This window comes from Tachypleus tridentatus, chromosome 5 (assembly GCF_004210375.1).
Source record: "Tachypleus tridentatus isolate NWPU-2018 chromosome 5, ASM421037v1, whole genome shotgun sequence".
NCBI classification, from domain to species: domain Eukaryota; kingdom Metazoa; phylum Arthropoda; class Merostomata; order Xiphosura; family Limulidae; genus Tachypleus; species Tachypleus tridentatus.
Genome location: NC_134829.1, coordinates 14,316 through 36,321, shown reverse-complemented (window position 1 = coordinate 36,321; position 22,006 = coordinate 14,316). Strand labels below are relative to the sequence as shown.

Genomic DNA, 22,006 nt, shown 5'->3' with positions numbered 1-22,006 from the left:
TACTGCTGATATTTTGTGATGGTATACATTTGAGGTATGAAACTAAGAAAACACGTTTTACGTACAAATACGGGCGAGTTTGTTGACATGTTAAAATAACTAAAACAAAATATCGTAATGCCTTGTGAATTATTCCGTAATTTGTGTCGACAGTTGAATCAGATCATTAGTTGAACTAAAACTCAGTAATATCCACTTATAATAATAACAACATACAGAAATGTCTGTTTTCAACCAGAACGAGTGACTGATAGTTATTTCTTATAAGACTCAAATAAAACGGTTTTCGTTTTTTAGTAATAGTTTAAAAGAATGACAGGACTTTGAACATTAGTTGGAATTACAGACGTGAAGTCAGTTAACGAATTCCTTGAAATATTTTTAAAAGTAATTCTTTTCTCCCTTTAGTATTTTGATATATTTTTTTATCTAAAACCTCATGGTTTTTAAAATGGTTTGTCGAAACAGAAAATTTTACCATCGCATCATATGAAAATAAACTTGAGTTGATTAATAGAAACACGAATAAAGGCTTAAGTGATGTAATATATAATTATGTAAACTGATTGAAAGAAGTAGTAGTCCATGAAGCTGAATATAAACTTTATTGGAAGAAAAGTTTCACGTGCAATACAGTGGTATAAAAGTACAGCTTTGGTGAGCTAATTGCAAAGAAAGAAATGTTGGTCCCGAAATAAACATGAATCGCGTAGTATAAATCAAGACAACTTGATGTCAAGAATGAATACACAAATAAAACCTAGTAGTGCAGAAGAACGAATATGATTATATAAGTTATTTTAGGGAATACATATTAGTTTTAATTAACCCAAACCAGATTATATTTCTGATCATAACGTTTCATTTGATAGATTTTTTAAAGATGTGCATTTTGTAAACTAACATAAAATGTATTAATAAATTTACACACAAATACAAAGAGCAACAAAATGCTACACAAAATAGCGATTTCAAAACCACAGTAACAATGTATGTCAGAAATTTATGAGTTGTTGGTAATTAAACAAATTTATGACTTGTAGTCAAATTAAATAGCAAAAGTCAAACACAATAACTACTGAGACATTACAACATTACAGTTTATGTAAAAATAGTCTTACATTATTACAACACGAGTGTCCTGAAAATAAACCATACTGGTAAACCTGAATAACAGCCTAAGTTTCATATACGTAGGTACAAAACACGAAACATTTTGACAACTGATATTTATATATACTTTCATATAACACATGGTTATACGACTGGTAAAATAATAATAAAAGATTGAATAACTTTATTTCCAGAAACAAACATCTCGGTTCAGAATTTTAAATATTAAGAAATAAAAATTTAGATCGGCACAAATTTACTTCCAGTATGAAACACAAAGAAGGTGTGGCATTGTATTACCACACCTTTACGGTATCAAACAGACCAATGAAAATCGTTCTAATTTATTGTTACTGCCTCTCTTAATTCTTAGTAGTATTCTTATGCTATATATTTAATATTGTAAATTATCTTGCATCATAGGCAGAAATTAGGGTTTCATCCCAATTCACGTGTTAACAGCAATATCATTCAACCATATGACCTGTTTATGCAGATATGAAAAGAACTACCACTTCCACATTTATGTTTATTTGTTGTCAAAACTTCTACATAAATATTCAAGAGTTACCTTTGCTAGCTGCCCATAATTTTGAAGAATGTGTGTGTGTGTTTTATAGCAAATCCATATCGGGCTATCTGCTGTGTCAACCGAAAGGAATCGAACGGCTGATTTTAGAGTTGTAAATCCAGAGATTTATCGCTGTCCCAGCGGGGGACAATTTTGAATAAACAGAGAGAAGAAAACTGGTCAACATCATCACTAACTCGTGGGCTACTATCGAATATTGGGATTTAATCTTCACTCTTATAACGCACCCTCGGCCTGTATTGTGGGGCATAACTTCTTTTTTATTTTCTGGTGAGCCTGAAATCCATATTTCGACATGCTAATCTCATACACCCACCATTCATGAAACAAACACTATGCCCATGACTATGTTTTTTTTTTAAGAAAATAAACAGTGTGTGTCATTATTCAAATGAAACTATAGTGGAACTCTTACTTACATGATACTTGAAAAACGTTTTTTATTATGCGATGCGAAACCCCTAACTTCGCGAAATGTTTATCCTGTGTACATTTAGATTTGCAATAGGGGTCATGATTTTTCCGTTTCCCGTTATGGAGAACTTTATTTTAGTCCATTCTCAGGTTGCAGATAGACGTCATGATTCCACTCACGCGGATCAAATGCAATGGCGCCATCTATCTAAAGATAATAGTGCTGTCTGTTGTATATCCATGTAAATACTACGCAGGGGCAGGATATATGAGTATTTTTTGTTGGTTTTTACCACTACTTTATCCCTGTAAATGGATCTTCACTAAATTTGGCAGGAAAGGTTGTTGGGTACGTTAAGATATATATGCAAACTTACGGTTTCACATTTTGTGTTTTGTTGTTTTTATAGACTTTTTAAAATTATATATAAAGAAAACAACTTAGATAACCTTTCATTAATTATGAATTTACACAACTTCCGTCTAGGGTACGGGTGCCTCACTTAATATTTATAATGCACGAAACGAATCATCGTAACTGATATTAGTCAAATATTTTTTGAAAGTAAAATTATGATTCTATTTTACTACTGAGCAGCGTATAATGGAACAGTTTGTTCCTTACAAACACGAGAACTGTACCGACGCACAATGCTACGTGGATTTTTAACCATTTTGAACAGTACAAATACTGAAGAAGAAACTGTGCAAAATTATTCTCTAATTTTAAGGTTGAAACAGATACACAGAAAATATATTTCCAGTAATGACGTAGAACAACCGAATCGAATACCTTAAATAAGGATTAGCTGGTGAAAATAAGATATTGAAGAATTTATTCAGAGAAACACTACGTCGTTCAGATAGTCATAGAAACGCAGTGTTCCTCGTAGACTGCGGGACCCCACAGCAACCAATCAAAAGCCGCGCATATTCTCAGTAGTGGTGGAGATTCTCAACACGTTGATGGCCAGTCTGACGATAGGCCTAAAGCTCAAAATAATCAATTGGTACCAATACAAAGTAGCCTAATTATTCAATACGGTTGGTGGTCTAAATATACCCCCGTAAAAACAATAACAAAACTGGTAACGCAAATTCACACGTTACATTGATATTCTACATGTTTTACCACTTATTAAATTGGATAGATAAGTTCAATAAGACAATATTAATAGTCATAATATACTATAGATAACGTACATATATGACGATTTATTTCAAAATAGCTAGCCATGACAAAACTATTTGTTACAGCTGTGATGTTTAGAGTTATTTTAAAAGGATAAAACCGATCCGCACCCTCGTTATATGATCAACTTGACTTATTTACTTAATTAAAACAAGAAAACGAATTGTTCACTGCTGTTCAATTCTTGTTTACGAATATATTGTAATTTTCCTTGATTATCTGTCCCGTATGCTGTCAGTGTTAATGTTGATTTGTTGAATGAACTGTTTGTTATTGGAAAAGTGTGTAAATTTTAGCTTAGGATTTCTTCAAGAACCTGAAAAGTTAATACAAACAAAAAACTGATGTGATAATTTTCTACATACTTTCAGTTTGATGTTGTTATTGTGCATAAATTGACTTTGTTGGTCGACACAATTTCAAAATTAACAGCAACCAGCATAGTGTGCAACAACACGTTTACAACGTAATCTTGACAGTTGGCATTACTGACTGACCATCTGGTGGTCACAGAATGCCTCTGTCATTACACTTTTCTGGCTAGAAAATAAAAAAAAGGCCTTTCTTCGAACCATATGCCAATGATTCACTATATTTTAATCTTTTAACTTATAAAAACATTTAGATTTATAAGGAATTAAACATGGTGACAACTAACCGTAACGTTTAAGGGTTAGGCTTAATACATAATAGGCTTAACTGCTAAGTCCAGTTTCCGTTTTCTATAGGAAATAAAAAAATATTCGGTAAACATCCACAATAAAGAGTAAATTGTATCGCGCTTTAAAATAGTCTAAACACGGATGAAACACAGGCAGGGTTAGACAGACATCTATAGAAAATATAATTACTGACCTGTAAAGTGTTACCCAAGCCGAGATAAAATAGCGAAATTAAAAAACTTCCAAAAACTACTATACGAGACGAATAACAATCATGACAAAAGTATGGAACATAGGCGTTTATCCAAAAATAGTGAGTGGACAGCTTCCACTCCACTCTCGAGTACATAAATAAAGGTGAAAGTTTCTTTACAATAAAAAAAAAAAGAATAAAAACTCATTAAAAGCAATATTTTATTTTGATGTTGCTTAACTCGAGTTTAAATTAGTGTAAAAGATTCAGCATTTGGAAAAATTCAATAAATTTTGGTGAACATTATAAATCATGAAATTTCCTGTGTGTCTTGTATATGATAAAGTTTTAGAATGTCATGAAAATTCATTTTTGTTATAAAATACTGAAATTTTCTATTAAAAGAATGTTCAGGTTTACTAAATAATAATTACAATAATTAAAACATAAAATAGACATGTGTAATAAAGGGTGGGGGCTCAGACACATAAAGTTAAAATTAGAGATTGAGCCAGCCCTAAGCAAAAGTGTGGCCTGTACGAATTGTATATTTGACACCCTTCCCCTGTGAAATTGACAAGAACAGTTAATTATAATGTTGATTCTGATGCCCTGTGGTGGGGCACACGTCGCCCACCCCCAAGGCCCGGCCCTGCTTAGAGGACTTTCAGGTCGACGCTGTTAAAAATACTATGTCAAAGAAGGCAGTTTCTGGAATTAACCAGTAAAAAACAAACAAAAAACCTTCACGTCAATTTGTTAAACCTGATATTTTTGTATCTCCTTATTTTTTATTCCGCATAAAATAATTTTGAGAAAACTAATTTATACTCGAACCAAAGTCATCCATGTCACAGAAAGTTAACAATTATGCTCTATACCACAGTTTTAGTTCACGAACACTTGTAGAAAAAAGATTCTATATTCTCCATTACATAACTAACTAAATGTCTTACGTAACAAAGGGAATTAATTTATCGGCACAACTTCTAAGAATTCAAGATTACGTTAACAAAAGCGTGCCCACCAAAATACGATGTTCTTCATATAGTAAATATATTGTTTCCTAATTATTCACAATGTTTAAATGTTTATCACATAACATTTGGTTAGGAAACTACGTGTTTGTTTTCACCCATCTCATCTCAGCAATGTAGTTGTCAAGCACGAGGGAAAAAACAGTGCACATGAAATTTCTACTATATTAAGTTAAGAAATTCTAAATCAATCTTTCTGGAAATATCGCTGATAGATCGCTTAAACCAAATTTATTAGTCAAAATAGAAAAAGAAACCTACCAGACTTTTCAGAAGGTGTTTACGTGAAATACGTAAACCTATAATTTTTCATTTGAATTCTAACACACTAAGAAAGCATTCGAGAGATTTAAAAAATGCATATTTGGTTTTGAGCAAGATACAGTAACGTGCTACACTAAATTTGTTAAATGTGAATGTTTATGAATATATACAGATTACTTTAAAACGCTCTCTCTAACAAGTTGTTTTTCTTTTTTACATATCTAATTTATTTATCCATCTAAAAACTAAAATACTACAATTATATAAACCTTTAAATGCATAGAGATACGAATAAAGTTGTTCCAATGCGAATAAAATAAGTTGTTGTAAAAAGATAAATTAGCTATAGTATCACTACGTAATTACTTAGCTATATACACGTGTAAAGCAGAAGACACACATTTAATAATTTTTTTATAAATTTTTCAAATAGCGAATAAGATTTAATAAGTCAAATCGATTCATGATAAAACTGTACCCTACAACATAAACAGAAAATTCACACGTGACCTTTTTGTATAGTTAGTATTTATTCATATGAAATATCTGGCAGAATGAAATGCTTGCATTTTAATATCAGTAATGAGTTGCTTTTTGTTGAATGTTGTACAACGATATTTTGATATAAAATGGTTGCTGCCCCATTCTGTCTGTGTTGATAAACAGTGAACATAACGTAATATTGTTAAAAAATAAATTACTAAATATAAAAAAAAAAACTATATGTGGTTGGGTAACACCTAGAACTGCATAACTTTGGAAATACACTAATTAATATTTAAAAATTATTTGATGTGATTTATTGAGTTAGCAAAACTTTTTTTTTACCAACTGAGAAGACAATCGATATCTTTTTATTTCACCTTATGAGGCAAGTGAACTAGGTTGAACGTAAATTTTATACGCAATATAAACATGTACTGAAAACGAAAATCAGTAGAATATTTGAATTTCCCAGTTACAGAATAAATATAGTTTAATAACCGAGTGTATGTGGTCCAAGTTAACTTGATATACACTTAGTTTTAGGTACACATCTAACATACTTTCCTTACACGTGAACTAAACAAATAAAAATGGGATTGTCAAGCGATTTTCGGCCTAGAGTTGTATAAAACCTTGACTGGTTAACCTAATGTTTTTAATAACAATATGTTAATAGACTTAGCAAAAGCTTAAAACAAGAGTAGTGTTTCAGGTTTTTGAAAATGTATTTTTTTAATCAAATTTGGGAAAATAATTTTTGTTTTTAACCGGAGTTAAAAATTTATGAAAATACAGAAAAGAAATGTATTTACTTTTTTCCGTAGACTAGTCTGATCCCTAGTAAGATTCCAAATAAATATATTACGTTTAGAAAATTTAAAGTATAAAACAACAACAAATGGAAACAACTGTAAGACGCTGAAAACAGAATTCTGAAGCTATGAAGATTTTTCTTTGAAATTCCAGTAAGATATTTTAAGAACATTAGTAAGTTACTGTATTGTTTAGCTACAGACTATAATATTTAAACAGTACCAACCTACACCATAGAGTGGTTTATCAACAGCTTATTCTGCGTTAAAAGTAAAGTAAAATAAGTGATTAAAGGCATTCACAGCTTTTAATGGCAATGTGGAATGAATTTTAAAAGGCATGGTAAACAAGACCTTGAAAGAATATCCATCCAGTAAAGCAACTTGAAAAAAACACTGGCTGAGTTTTTATCCATTTTTCCAGTAGTGAAATCCCCTTCCAGCTATCCGATGTTGGCTCAAGGAACCTGAGAAAGAAAAAAAATGATTCAAACTATACATGCAACACCACTTTACCTTGTGGGTCTATTCTGTACACGTACGACTTTAAACATCAATTTAACGTTTACAAGTGGAGAGAATACAAAACTTTCTTAATTGAAGATTTAAAAAAACATTAATCAAAAGCTATCTTTAATTATGATCTATTAAACGTGTATCTGGAAAGTCGTTGCTTCTAATACGACACATTCCACACTTAACAGGAAAACTCCCTCGTAGAAGCAAACTACTTAAAGAAGTAAAAATAAACTGTCACATATTTCATGTAAACCAGCAATCCAAGTATTAACAAAGGCTCAGAGAACCCGAGATTCAAATCTCAGAAACAACTAAAGGAAATGAAGATATAGTGATAACTAGTTTATTACTGTCTCACCGCTTTGGGGTCTAACATGGTTAGATGTTTATCCAATGTGAAGAATGCCATGGAATAGAAAAGATACATTTAAAATGGTGTAAAACTTGTGAATGACTCCACCTTTAGGATAATAAAACACCCAAATTCTGAAAACGTGCCAGTGTTTCGATTTTGTGACATCTTTTCCCCTGAGACGTTTGTGTTTTTTATGGTTATGACGTTATGAACACATAACTGAGGTCATGAATTTATAACGTTACCCGAAACGATGACAGTTTTAAACGTTTCTGACAAATGATAAACCTGATGCTGATATTCATCCCACGAAATGAGAAATCACAGATAATCTAAAGAACTGTAAAACCACTTTCATAACTTACTGTAATAAAGAAGTGTCTTTTTTTTAGTCTCCTATAGTCTCTCAAAAAGTCAAGTTTTAACGGAAAGAGGGAAGTACGGCGCGCACACACACTCTATATGTAATCTTATGCTAACATTTATTTCGTGTCATGATGTTTTCAAAATTCTTAAAAAGAGCTTACATGTATAAAGAAGGTAATTTCGGATGAATTACAAAAAAAAAAAAATAATAAAAAAAAAATAAAGCTTTCTGTAGAGTGTCTCACCATATAAGAATTGTAGGCACCATTACACTTGGGTAGGCAAAGATGGCGATTTTCCATTGGACTGAGAACGTGTACCAGATGTGTCTGTAATAATAACTGTCGGAGAAGTAGGACCATTTACGTCACATTCAAAACCACTCTGAAAAACAAAGTTGTTCTGTGAACACGACTGTTTATTAGTTCCATTTATGTTATATAGTCACATAAAGTATGATGACACTTAAAGGTATTGTTTTGGAAACATTATTTGTTTGTCTTCTAGTATTGCACAAAGCTGCTACACGAGGGCTATTTGCGTTAACTGTCCCTAACATTGACAAGAGGAAAGGTAGCTAGGCAACACCACCCACCGCCAATTCTTGGGCTACATGTTACCTCATATGATAACGCGCCCACGGCTGCAAGGATGAGCATCTTGAGAGATGATATTTGAACCCGTGACCTTTAGATTGTGAGTCGAGTGCCTTAACCATATCTTAAAACTTGCAGGGCAAAACTCTGGTATGTTGCAAGTCCTGATAAGGGTCTACTATTTGGAACATGGAAAGAACTATGACGAACATTCCTATATCCACACTTTCAAGACAATCTTCAGAACGCACATTATAATGGCCAAGTTTTCCAGATACATAGCTGGAGCACGTCTTCTTAGGTGTTCTTCACAATCCCAAATACAGAAAGTATTAGCATACTTTTATCAGGAATTTGGAAAAGACTAGCACATGAATATAACTTTAACATGACGACCAGATTCATTTTCACCTCTGGAATGAAAATTATATAACGAACCTATCCCACCAGGAAACGTTTACAAACCAAAGTATAACAATTTCCTAGTCCTCTACAAATGTTAAACAAGACGTAACTTGAAGAACAGGTTAAAGAAGCACAAGAAACTTCCTTCTAAAGTTCAAGAACGTTTTAAAATATCATTCCTCACTGAAGAAAGCTGTGGTTTGTACAAACAATACACAAACTTCATTAACTCATTAGTGTATGAGAAGCCGTGTAAAGATGTCATTTTGAGTTATTTTGATCTAGAGGAAATTGTGTAGGTAAAAACTGATATCGCGTTAATGTGTACAGTTAGACAGGATAGGTGGCGCTAACTGTAATATAAATTTCTTGGAAATTTTGACGAAAACTAAAGTTTGTCTTTAGTTCATCGCAGATTTAAATTTTTAACGGGCATTTCATAAAAAATGAAACTGTAATTAGATGTCGACTTAGGAAAAAGGACAACGTATAAAAAAAGGCTAATCATGATGCAAATAAAATAACTTTAGATATTAAAGGCGTTGTCATTGATATAGTGGAGGAAGGTTTTAAATATCACTGACAACAACCAATCAGAAAGAACGTGACTTAGCAAATAGTGAAGTTATATCGAAAAACTGCTTATACCACTGTGCTATATAGATAGTGTACTACCTACAATACAACAACCAATCAGAAAGTACGTGACATAGCCACTATTTATACTACTACGTCATATAAGTACTGTACTACAAAATACAATAACAAATCAGAGGCTACGTGACTTACCCACTGTGCCACATAGGTGTTGCACTACTTAAAATACACCCAATTAGAGTTCTTATGTCATTATATTGTAAACAAGTAAGTAACTGAATAAACTGGAATCAAATAACACTCATTATACAAAGTAACTTTGGAATATTTCCTACAAACTCAACATCAAGTTTTAATAACACATTTCTAAAAAATCCAAAGGAATCTCTTATTAGTTGATTTTAATGCGACTCCACTTAGATACTGTGTTGGTCATGTCTACGTGAATGCATTGCATTCATGTACTTTGTACATAAAAATATTAGTGCAAGTTTTTATGTGACTCAATGAAACTGCCAGTTAGTTTACCCCTAAGATTTCGTTGTCATTTTAAGTTTTACTGAAACAGGTCAATTTTGTCCTATTGGTGACTGCATCTTGAGATAAACGTCCTCAAATAGTGGGCAAGTGCCAGAAGACTGGAAGTTTACTAATGATATTCTTCTTTACAACAGGAGATGACAAAAATTTTAGGCCTGCCTGTTGTTCTTACACCCGTGGTGGAAAAATATTTTGGCAGTTTGATAAAAGATGCTTTGCAAAGACATTTAACAAGAAGATCGGAATGGCAACAAGAGAACAGACGGGAAATATCACGTATGGATACTGGATAATAAAACAAAATTTAAAATTAATTTCTAACAATGCATCAAATGCACCAGCCCACTCGATGTGCACGTGAGCCAACCCTGTTTAACGAAGCTTTAAAATTTTCTGAACATTCAACATGGTATCACTAGGTAGAATATTCTTTGAAGAAATTCCTGCGCATGTAGCTAAGAGTAAGAGTGTAGATTTGATGTATTTGCATTTTCAGAAAGCAGTTGACAAGGTCCACTTAAAAAGGTTTGTTAAAAATTATCTCTGTAGATGTAGGTTGGTTCACTGGATATAAAAACTAAACGAAGTTCAGTCACTCTGGATTAAAAGTTGGATCTTTTAGAACTAATTAGTAACGTTTGCTCTTTTTGATTTACAATAGCGACAGAGATAGAAGAAGGTTGAATAAAGTGAGTTGATGATGTTAAATTCTGGAGTACTGTTATCATGTTAGGAGGATGCTTTATCAAATTATTATCAGTTGGGTAAATGAACCGCTGATATTTTATAATCATAATAAATACAAGTTAATGCATGTGGGATATCCTAATTTGAATTATATATATAATTTTGATGGAAATAACGTTAAGAGGTATGGATCAGAAGAGTCTTGGTGTTTTGATTGATTAATCTCTTCTGCTATCCAAACAATGTTCTGTTGCTAGCGGTTGGGAAATATTGAACACGAGTCTAAAGGGGTTATAATTTCATTGTAAAGGTCACTTATTAGGTCAAATTTGTAACATTGTGTTCAGTCTTGGGCTCCTTACCTTACGAAGGACATCTATTTATTGGAAAGGGTTCAGAGAATGATTACCAAAATGGTGTCAGGGATGAAGTGGTTGTTATACGAGGAGAGACTGAAATCTCTGATATTGTTTTGAAAAAAAAAAGAAGAGTTGGGGGGTGGGGCTGATTGAAGTGCTTAAGATTGTAAAGTGAATTAATAATGTTGATTCATCGTTTGTTTTCATATTTAACAGTGGGAATAGGGGACCCAAATGTTGGCAGGGTAGAAGCAGGAGTGAATTACGGCGGGGGCTATATGGGTTGTATCCCCGGGCCCAGTATGAGGCTTTGTTTTTCTGTTTTTTAACCTTCGGCTTTAGTCGTGATCATAATAAACCCAGTAGAATAATTTAGCCCCGGGACCGTCTGTTAATCCACCCTAAGCTGAAGTCATTTTCAGTTTATTTTTATAACAGGGCAGTTGTCCTCTTGAATGGATTTTCTTCAAATGTAATGAATACAGTAAATTTAAATGAATCTAAAGAAAGGCTTGATAACTTCTTACGTGAAAGGATTAACTTCGAGTGTTCTATTTATCAGTCTAGTTTAGCGGACTGGATAACCTAGATGTGCCAATAAGTCCCTCGATGTATCAGTAACCAGAATATATATCAATAATTTAAAAGCACTTTTTGGTTGAGTTAAAAATATATTGAGAATTGTATCTGACTATATTCTGTTTAATTTTCAGCAAGTTTCAGCTAATGAAGTACCTTTAGTCCAGCTTCACCGTTTGAAGATCCATGGGGCTTAGTTGGGGATTCAGGGTGTTCCTTCACTGGACTACGCAACACTTCTTGACTGTCAGATGGAGTTACTGAAACGACAAAAATCAGTAAGGAACATCTTAACTATGTCAGGACATCTTAACTACGTCAGGACATCTTAACTATGTCAGGACATCTTCGCCACGTCAGGACATCTTAACAACATCAGAACACCTTAACCACGTGAGAAAATCTTAGCCACGTCAGGTCATCTTAACTACGTCAGGACATCTTAACTACATCAGAACACCTTAACCACGTGAGAACATCTTAGCCACGTCAGGTCATCTTAACTACGTCAGGACATCTTAACTATGTCAGGACATCTTAGCCACGTCAGGACATCTTAACTACATCAGAACACCTTAACGACGTGAGAACATCTTAGCCACGTCAGGACATCTTAACTAAGTCAGGACATCTTAGCCACGTCAGGACATCTTAGCCACGTCAGGACATCTTAACTACGTCAGGACATCTTAGCCACGTGAGAACACCTTAGCCACGTCAGGACATCTTAACTATGTCAGGACATCTTAGCCACGTCAGGTTATCTTAACTACATCAGAACACCTTAACCACGTGAGAACATCTTAGCCACGTCAGGACATCTTAACCACGTCAGGAATTCATTTATACATATATATATGATTAATTACTATTTTATTGAAAGTGAATTTGGTATTTTTTTTTTGCATGCAACAACTTTATATCTGGGTACACAGCTTCTATATAAAAACTTCAAAACAATCTAGCAAGAACAGAAAGGTTTGGTTTCTTTGAATTTTGCGCAAAGTTACACGAGGGCTATCCGCACTATCCGTTCCTAATTTAGCAGTATAAGACCAGAGGGAAGGAAGCTAGTGGTACCCACCCACCACTAATTCTTGGGCTACTATTTTACCAACGAATAAATTGTTTGACTGTCACATTATAATGCCCCTACGGCTAAATGTGCAAGCATGTTTGGTGTGACGGAGATTCGAATCCGCGACCCCCAAATCACGAGTCGAGGGCCATAACCACCTAGCCATGCCGGTTCATACAAATTAAGATTTTTTTTTTCCTTTAGCTTTCCGGAATTACAGATAAGTTTTGTCAATGACTCCCGTAACAAGTAAACCATACTTTAAAACAGGTAAGATGTTATATTTAAACCATACTTTAAAGCAGGTAAGATGTTATATTTCAACCATACTTTAAAGCAGGTAAGATGTTATATTTCAACCATATTTTAAAGCAGGTAAGATGTTATATTTCAACCATACTTTAAAGCAGGTAAGATGTTATATTTCAACCATACTTTAAAGCAGGTAAGATGTTATATTTCAACCATACTTAAAAGCAGGTAAGATGTTATATTTCAACCATACTTTAAAGCAGGTAAGATGTTATATTTCAACCATACTTTAAAGCAGGTAAGATGTTATATTTCAACCATATTTTAAAGCAGGTAAGATGTTATATTTCAACCATACTTTAAATCAGGTAAGATGTTATATTTCAACCATATTTTAAAGCAGGTAAGATGTTATATTTCAACCATACTTAAAAGCAGGTAAGATGTTATATTTCAACCATACTTTAAAGCAGGTAAGATGTTATATTTCAACCATACTTTAAATCAGGTAAAATGTTATATTTCAACCATACTTTAAAGCAGGTAAGATGTTATATTTCAACCATACTTTAAAGCAGGTAAGATGTTATATTTCAACCATACTTAAAAGCAGGTAAGATGTTATATTTCAACCATACTTTAAAGCAGGTAAGATGTTATATTTCAACCATACTTTAAAGCAGGTAAGATGTTATATTTCAAAACAATTTCAATATGTGGTATTACAGTAGACAGACCAATAAGTTTGGTATTAAAAATAAATAAAGCAAATGAGCAATAAGTAATTTCTAATGAATTGATATTTCGTGACAGAATAAATTATGACACCGTCAGCAACTTCAATAATTCCAGAAGTATTTCGTTAATTTTATGCTGTTGCTGTCAGTGGTAGTCAGACAATGATGATTTTATGCTGTTGTTGTCAGTGGTAGTCAGACAATGATGATTTTATGCTGTTGTTGTCAGTGGTAGTCAGACAATGATGATTTTATGCTGTTGTTGTCAGTGGTAGTCAGACAATGATGATTTTATGCTGTTGTTGTCAGTGGTAGTCAGACAATGATGATTTTATGCTGTTGCTGTCAGTGGTACTCAGACAATGATGATTTTATGCTGTTGCTGTCAGTGGTAGTCAGACAATGATAATTTTATGCTGTTGCTGTCAGTGGTACTCAGACAATGTTAATTTTATGCTGTTGTTGTCAGTGGTAGTCAGACAATGATAATTTTATGCTGTTGTTGTCAGTGGTACTCAGACAATGATGATTTTATGCTGTTGCTGTCAGTGGTACTCAGACAATGATAATTTTATGCTGTTGTTGTCAGTGGTACTCAGACAATGATGATTTTATGCTGTTGTTGTCAGTGGTACTCAGACAATGATGATTTTATGCTGTTGTTGTCAGTGGTACTCAGACAATGATGATTTTATGCTGTTGTTGTCAGTGGTACTCAGACAATGATGATTTTATGCTGTTGTTGTCAGTGGTACTCAGACAATGATGATTTTATGCTGTTGTTGTCAGTGGTACTCAGACAATGATGATTTTATGCTGTTGTTGTCAGTGGTACTCAGACAATGATGATTTTATGCTGTTGTTGTCAGTGGTACTCAGACAATGATGATTTTATGCTGTTGTTGTCAGTGGTACTCAGACAATGATGATTTTATGCTGTTGTTGTCAGTGGTACTCAGACAATGATGATTTTATGCTGTTGTTGTCAGTGGTACTCAGACAATGATGATTTTATGCTGTTGTTGTCAGTGGTAGTCAGACAATGATGATGCACCTCTCTTTTTTCAAATCTCTTTCTAGGACACAATGTTTCGTTTACACATTTAAATATGGATGCTCACAAGGTCATAATGTTTCTTATTGTATTGTCGACTCTATCTGAGGATCGCGGGTTCGAATCCCCGTCACACCAAACATGCTCGCCCTTTCAACTGTGGGGGCGTTATAATGTGACGGTCAATCCTACTATTCGTTGGTAAAGAGTATCCCAAGAATTGGCGGTTAGTTGTGATGACTAGTTGCCTTCCCTCTAGTCTTACACTGCTAAATTAGGGACGGCTAGCGCAGATAGCCTTCGTGTAGCTTTGCGCGAAATTCAAAAAAACAAACAAATTGTGGAGTGAATCTTTTCCATATATTTAAATTAAGATGTGTTCATAGAAAACAACTGTTAATAGTATTAGTAGAACATCTTTCACAGCCATAATAAACCTGACCTGTGACCTTAAGTTTTAAAACGAAAGCACAAAATTCACTGAAATTATGTTAATAAAACAAAAGTGCCATTAAACATAAACTATCAAACCACTTTTATATAGTTTCTGTATATTTTCGCAATTAAACGTAAAACTGTATTTCAAGACGGCTGGTCTAGGTATTAGAACTTTGATTAAAATAAAGTAGAAAACAACGTTTCGACCATTCTTAGGTCATCTTCAGGTTGACATAGAAAGTATAAACGGGTACAGTATTGTAGGAGGCGTTGCAGTTAGACGTTTGGTTATTAGTTCGTATAGGTGTAAAAGTGTCCTAAAGAAGCCTTACTTATACAACAACTCAAATCTACAAATAAATGACTTAAGTATGGGCAATCCCGTGTCATCAGTTCTAACCAACATTTTTATGACACAAAATGAATCACAAGCGATCAGTTCAGCCTTACACCCACCACTATACTGGTACACGTATGTTGGTGATACAATAGCTGGATTCACATCTGCAGACCACACACTTAGTTTTTCAACCACGTTAACTCAATACACCCCAACATTAAGTTCACCTGCAGACCAATAAACAATTCAAAACAGAAATCCACAGAAAAATCACCCATACTGGATCATACATTTCCTGGGACTCGGCACATGAAACAAAACAAAAACTCAACATATTAAGAAACCAAATAAACCCAGCCACAAAACTATGTTTACCTGATAAAATTAACAATGAAATTAACAAAATAAAACAACACTTCATTAACATCAACAAATTTCCTCCAAAAACTGTTGGAAAATTAGATGCACACATCTAGACCAACAACACAATCAACAACAAACAAATGATAATAAATCCCAAAATACAACAAACTACAAAACCTTATACTGCTGTATACCATATGTTTCAGATATCAGCGAAAAAATAACCAACATCTGGAAAAAACTTACAACAAAACACAACATTCCACCAAATTTATTCAAAAACCAGGTGCAAAACTACACTGACAGACACAACACCAACATTATTTATAAAATACAATGTAATAACTGCCACGACTTCTATATTGGAGAAACAAGTAGAAAAATGGAAACCAGATTCAAAGAACATAAAAAAATACCTTCACACGTTTTCGAACACTGCAAATCAAATAAACACAACATAACCATAGAAAACACCCAGATATTAAGTAGAGAAACAATTATAAACAAACGTAAAATCAAAGAAGCCCTACTTATACAACTCAAATAAAGGTTCAACCAATATAAATGAACATCTTTATACCTGTACTGGCCTGGCATGGCCAAGCGCTTAAGGCGTGCGACTCGTAATCCGAGGGTCGCGGGTTCTCGCCCGCGTCGCGCTAAACATGCTTGCCCTCCCAGCCGTGGGGCGTTATAATCTGACGGTCAATCCCACTATTCGTTGGTAAAAGAGTAGCCCAAGAGTTGGCGGTGGGTGGTGATGACTAGCTGCCTTCCCTCTAGTCTTACACTACTAAATTAGGGACGGCTCGGTGCAGTGGGCTAACAACCCACTCATTTAAATACCTGTTGAAGAATCCGCAAGCGATTGCGGCCCTATGTTCCTTGATGGAATCTAATGGTGATAACTAACTAACTAACTATACCTGTACTAATTAATAACCTAACATCTAACTGCAGCGCCCCTACACTTTCGTACCCGTTTACACTCTCGTCTTAAAGAAGTGCCTAGTAATGGTCAGTTTCGAACTCCCTTTGTTAGCCTAAGGATAACTTAAGAAGGTCGAAACATTGTTCTGTACATTTTTAATTAAAATTATAATACCCATAGCAGCCATCTTGAGCACAAACTTTTACTTCACGTGGGTTTCTCGTCATCGCAAATTAAACGTAAAACGTTTCACGTAAATACCAGTCCACTTACCTGAACGCAGAGAGCGCGGAGAAGGATGAGAGCGTTGCGAGTAGGTGCTTGGCCTCCTGGATCCTGGCACGTGGAGGCTCGCGTGACTGGCGCGTTTGCTGCTTCCCTTGCGCTTCTTTCCCAACTTGATGTGCATCAACCGTGGATGAGGAGAGTTGAAAATGGTTCGCTGGTTACGGAATCGGGCCCTGTCAGAATATCTTGTTAATTGTTTGAGCTCTCAAAACACTCCGAAACACATTGAAGTATTTAATAAGTAGGTCATTGCTCTGATGAAAGTAAATGATATCAACATACTGAATGTGAACCAAGATTATGACCAAGATCAAACTGACCAATGAACCGTTTGTCTCCGAGGTTACACAAATCAGTTTTTTATAGATCTTCACAAAGTAAAGTCAACCTTTTATAAGTTTTAGTTAATAATATTCGTAAGTTAAAAAATCGTGAATATTATTTTACTGGAGGAAATGTTACTTCTAGTGGAGTTAAAAATGATAATTTGTTTTAGCTTTTACACTTGCCATAAGCAGACGTATAGATCGCTACCTGCCTTGAGAAATATGGCTTCAGTTCAAGTAGAGCTGATATCTTTCTACAGCTTCAGAGAACTTACCAGTTTCAAGTGGCTGATAAGTAATGAAATATTAAAATTTATATTTATGCTTTTACCCAGTTTTTAAAGAGTTTACTGGGATAGTTTCTTATATACAACGGTTGTAGAGAAAGGCTTAATTACACGTCGCTACATTTAGTGATTGTTCCAGTTGATCGTTCCGTGCGCGTGTGTGTGTTAGTTAAACCACCGTTACTTCAACTGCTGGAGTTCCCAAAGTAATGTTACCAGTTCTTATACTTTATGCCCACAAATTAGAGTCAAACGTTTATACGATAAACTAACAATTATAAGTTACTGAAACTGACAACAATTTTATATGCCACATTCAAGTGAGTGGATGTGTAATGTTTACAATTTAATGACTATGCAGCAAACATGGACAGACGACGCAATACACTGATCACTTAGGTAAGTAAAACACCTAAACTAAATGATCTAAAAAATTGGTGTACCGAACAGGCAAGGGCGGAAGAGCTTGCTTAGGCCTTAGCCTCCTCTATAGCCTCTTCACCAAACGATAAATGCTCACTGTTAAGACTGTTTCACTTCTTAAATACTACAATATATACTCTTCAAAAGAAGAAACGCAAAAGCAAAATATGAGACAAATTGTTAACAAGTTTATTCCGGGTAGTTCTGTATGACGTGTGTGAAACTTTGCACATTCACTGCTGAACATCCAAAGTCTGCAAAGGCGAAGTCCACGCTCACTAGGTGAAGTTTAACGTCACTCAACGTCAATAACGAGTATGCCCCCCGTGAGCATCAATAACTGTTTGGCATCTCCTGCCCATGGAAGCGATGAGATGACGAATCACATCCCGTGGAATGACTGTCAACTCAGCCTGCAAAGCTGCTGCAAGCTGAGGTAGAGTCTGCGGTTGAGGTTGTCGCCATCGCAAACGTCGGTCCAACTCGTCCCAAAGATGTTCGATGGGATTTAAATCTGGTAATCTGGAGGGCCAGGGAAGAACGTTGATGTTGTGATGTCTCAAGAAGACAGTGGTGAGTCGGGCTGTGTGAGGACGGGCGTTGTCATGTTGAAAAACGTCGTTGACGTTTACCATGATGGGTTGCACATGGGGTCTAAGAATCTCGTCGACGTATCGTTGAGCCGTAAGATTCCCTCGAATGTGCAAAAGGTCTGTTCTGGCATTGTAGGCGATGGCAGCCCACATCATGACGCTGCCACCACCAAATCTGTCAACATCCTGCACACAGTTTGCTCCAAAACGTTCACCTCGGCGACGGTAAACACGGGTCCTTCCATCCTGCCTACGAAGCATAAAACGTGATTCATCGCTGAACCAAACATGCCTCCATCGTCGATGAGGCCATACCCGATGTGCCCGAGTCCACTGCAGCTGTGTTTGACGATGTTGCTGGGTGAGGATGACGCCTCTGACTGGACGTCGAGGTCGGATTCCTGCATCTCGTAGACGGTTGCGTACGGTCTGATCGGAAATCCTACGCAGCCCTGGTATGGTTGAGACAGTAGACGTCGCAGTGGTGGTCCTATCCCGAAGGTGACATAACCGGATGTTGCGATCTTGTGTGGGCGTGGTCACACGAGGTCTGCCAGATCGTGGACGGTCACGAGTTGATCCATGTTGTTGGTGACGATTCCATAGCCTTGTGATGGTGCTTGGGTGGACATTCACAGCTCTGGCAACATCTGATCGAGATTCGCCTGCTTCCATCGACCAATGGCGTTGTTGCATTGTGCTTCAGTCAGTCTTGGCGTTACTGTATTGCGTGTCGGTGGCTTAACACTGAGCTATGGAAACCGAGAACCCGTCACTTTTATAGGGAGTTTGCACATGTTGCACTTGCAGAACATGCAGATCTCTCAAACAAATTTATTGGACAAGCATGCGTTTTGGCGAAAAAAATCCGATGTTTTCCTCCGTTTTTAAAGTGCACAACTTTTATTGTCATTTTGGTCTGACAATCAGTGCCTTAACACGTGTAACATCACATACTCTGAGCTTGTAACGTTATTACATATATTTCTCTTTAAAATAACAAAAATATCCCTTTTGCGTTTCTTTTTTTTTAAGAGTATACATTATGATAAAATGTGCAGTGCAGTTCAGTTCCTCAAATTTAAATTTAACCCACTTCAAACCTTCCTCGGGAAGAGGTTAGAACCAACACTACAAATAGAACATTCCACAAACTCTAACTTTTAATAAACTGATTATGAATCGTGAGCCGTGCAACAGTTTACATCCACTAAAAATCTTACGATACAACATGGGCTTACTTGCTCCAAGGATCATATAATACGCTATGGATTTACCTACGTCATGGATTATACTTCTCGCTGTAGAATTACCCGCTATAAGGATCTTAGATCCTTCTGTAGCTTTAAGCTTCCACGCCATTTAAACTTTAGATTTCATCCTTCATGATAAACCGACGTAAAAGTTCTCACAAAGTATATAAAAATATAAAAGCGAACGAATTGCTTTTTCCCCCACCTCGCAAGAAAGAAAGTCGCCAGCTGAAAGCACAGTTTTCATACCAAGTGCGGTATATCTAGTATCCTGAACGGCTGTTAACTGTAAATTGGAGAAAATTCAAAAACTCATCCAAACAAATGAAAATTCTTAGACAGGTAATTATGACTGCAATCATTAGCGGAAAGGATACTCTGTTAAAATATCACAGACGACTTTGAGTCATAGTTAACCCTAATTGTTTTGAAGCCTAAATAATATTAATCAGCAGTGTTTCCCTCAATTTTACAAAACTGGGGAATTTATTAAAATATTCAATACTGATTCACCTTCATTACAGGCAATAGCTGAGTTGAATGTATCGATTCTTAGTAAATTACTTTAACTTTTACCGGAGGTCAATGTACCCGAGTTATTGATTATTTTGGGGCTGTTATAGATGGAAGGAGAGGTTGCTAAGATACCACTGACATCACAGTCTCTTAAAAGCTACTGTGTATAATATGTTTTATACATTTACAAACAGCTTGCTTGTTTTAGAGCAAACCTACAATGAACTGTTGTTGCGTCGTCTAAAGTGAACATAAAGTTTTGAGGTCGCGCCTATATAAGATTAATTTTATATCAATAATGGAATGTCTCAAGTTAAAGATAAGCAAGCTTTTACGGGATCGACATGGTCCGTGATTTAAGAATTTTGAGAACTACCGGATATGGAATGTTATTAGGTTTGCAACTATTCATATGAAGATCATTTAAAAGTAGCGCAGCCATTCTGTTCTCCCACATTTTCTATGTTTATAAATTTAAACTCAGAACAAATATTGAGTTGTTAATCTAGTAAAAAAAGTATTCTTCAACCGCTCATTTGAACATCAAGACACTTTGGGTATTATATAAAACCCCTAGTTAATATGACCCTACTTCATGTTTCGGGCTGTCCTTTAATTATTTCTTTTCATATAAGTCGTTCGATTTTAAATACTTATGAATGGAGAACTTTAGAAAGAAATTAATTCTGTAATAAACACACATTATAAGATACAATGTATAAAAATAAAGCCACTTATAAATTCCACATTGATATAATATTAAAAACATTTGATACATAAATATCTCTAATAAACTTCGGTTATTTTAGAAACGTTAAAACATTAAAAAGTAACATTCTCTATTCCACGTACGTACTTAAAATTAGAATGGAATATTTAAAATATGAAATAGAAATTGATCATTTTTCATAAATAAACAAACCAAAATAGGTAATTCCCATTTGTTTATACTTCCTAAACTATTATTCACCTAATCACAACTGATCTTCTTACCTACTAAACAGCTGCAAAGCAACGCACATACCAACGAACATGATTCCTAAAAACACAACAATAGGAATCATAGTGTTGGTCTCCATTCCACTACCAGAGGGTGACTCTTCACTGTCGTATTCCTCGGCCATGTCCATGTGGCCACCTGCCATAAAACACCTACACTTAATTTATTTTTAATGGGACAAGTAACACTATGAAAGAGATAATAAACATTCGGATTACTCTTATTACCATTATCCTAAACAGACATATTCTGACAGAGCACAGAGTTATCACAACATAAATTTATCCCACACAGATGTACTTTGTCCGTCATTTGGTCATCAGATACTTAACTGGTCCTCACTGGTGTATTGCTGTATC

The 22,006-nt window shown here is 34.9% G+C and overlaps 1 protein-coding gene across 2 annotated transcripts; it reads right to left on the bottom strand.

Annotated features, from left to right (window-relative positions):
* Positions 1–3,405: 3,405 nt before the first annotated feature.
* LOC143250386 (uncharacterized) lies at positions 3,406–21,787 on the bottom strand. Of its 2 annotated transcripts, XM_076500831.1 has the most exons (5): positions 21,641–21,787; positions 17,235–17,422; positions 11,925–12,028; positions 8,251–8,389; positions 3,406–7,232 (listed from the first exon to the last, which is right to left on the bottom strand). In XM_076500831.1, exons 1-4 carry the CDS (start codon positions 21,775–21,777, stop codon positions 8,273–8,275), a joined length of 546 nt encoding a protein of 181 aa, XP_076356946.1. In that variant the 5' UTR covers positions 21,778–21,787; the 3' UTR covers positions 3,406–7,232; positions 8,251–8,272. The 2 variants fall into 2 exon arrangements, with proteins under 2 accessions (XP_076356946.1, XP_076356947.1); XM_076500832.1 differs by lacking the exon at positions 8,251–8,389.
* Between the last annotated feature and the right edge of the window lie 219 nt (positions 21,788–22,006).

Bases quoted from the DNA above. Each gene is read 5' to 3' on its own strand.
- LOC143250386 (XM_076500831.1), bottom strand. From the start codon at position 21,777: ATGGACATGGCCGAGGAATACGACAGTGAAGAGTCACCCTCTGGTAGT. The intron at 12,029-17,234 runs GTAAGTGGACTG...TTGTCGTTTCAG, and splicing joins TCCGCGCTCTCTGCGTTCAG to TAACTCCATCTGACAGTCAA. The intron at 8,390-11,924 runs GTACTTCATTAG...TTTGTTTTTCAG, and splicing joins ACGGTGAAGCTGGACTAAAG to AGTGGTTTTGAATGTGACGT.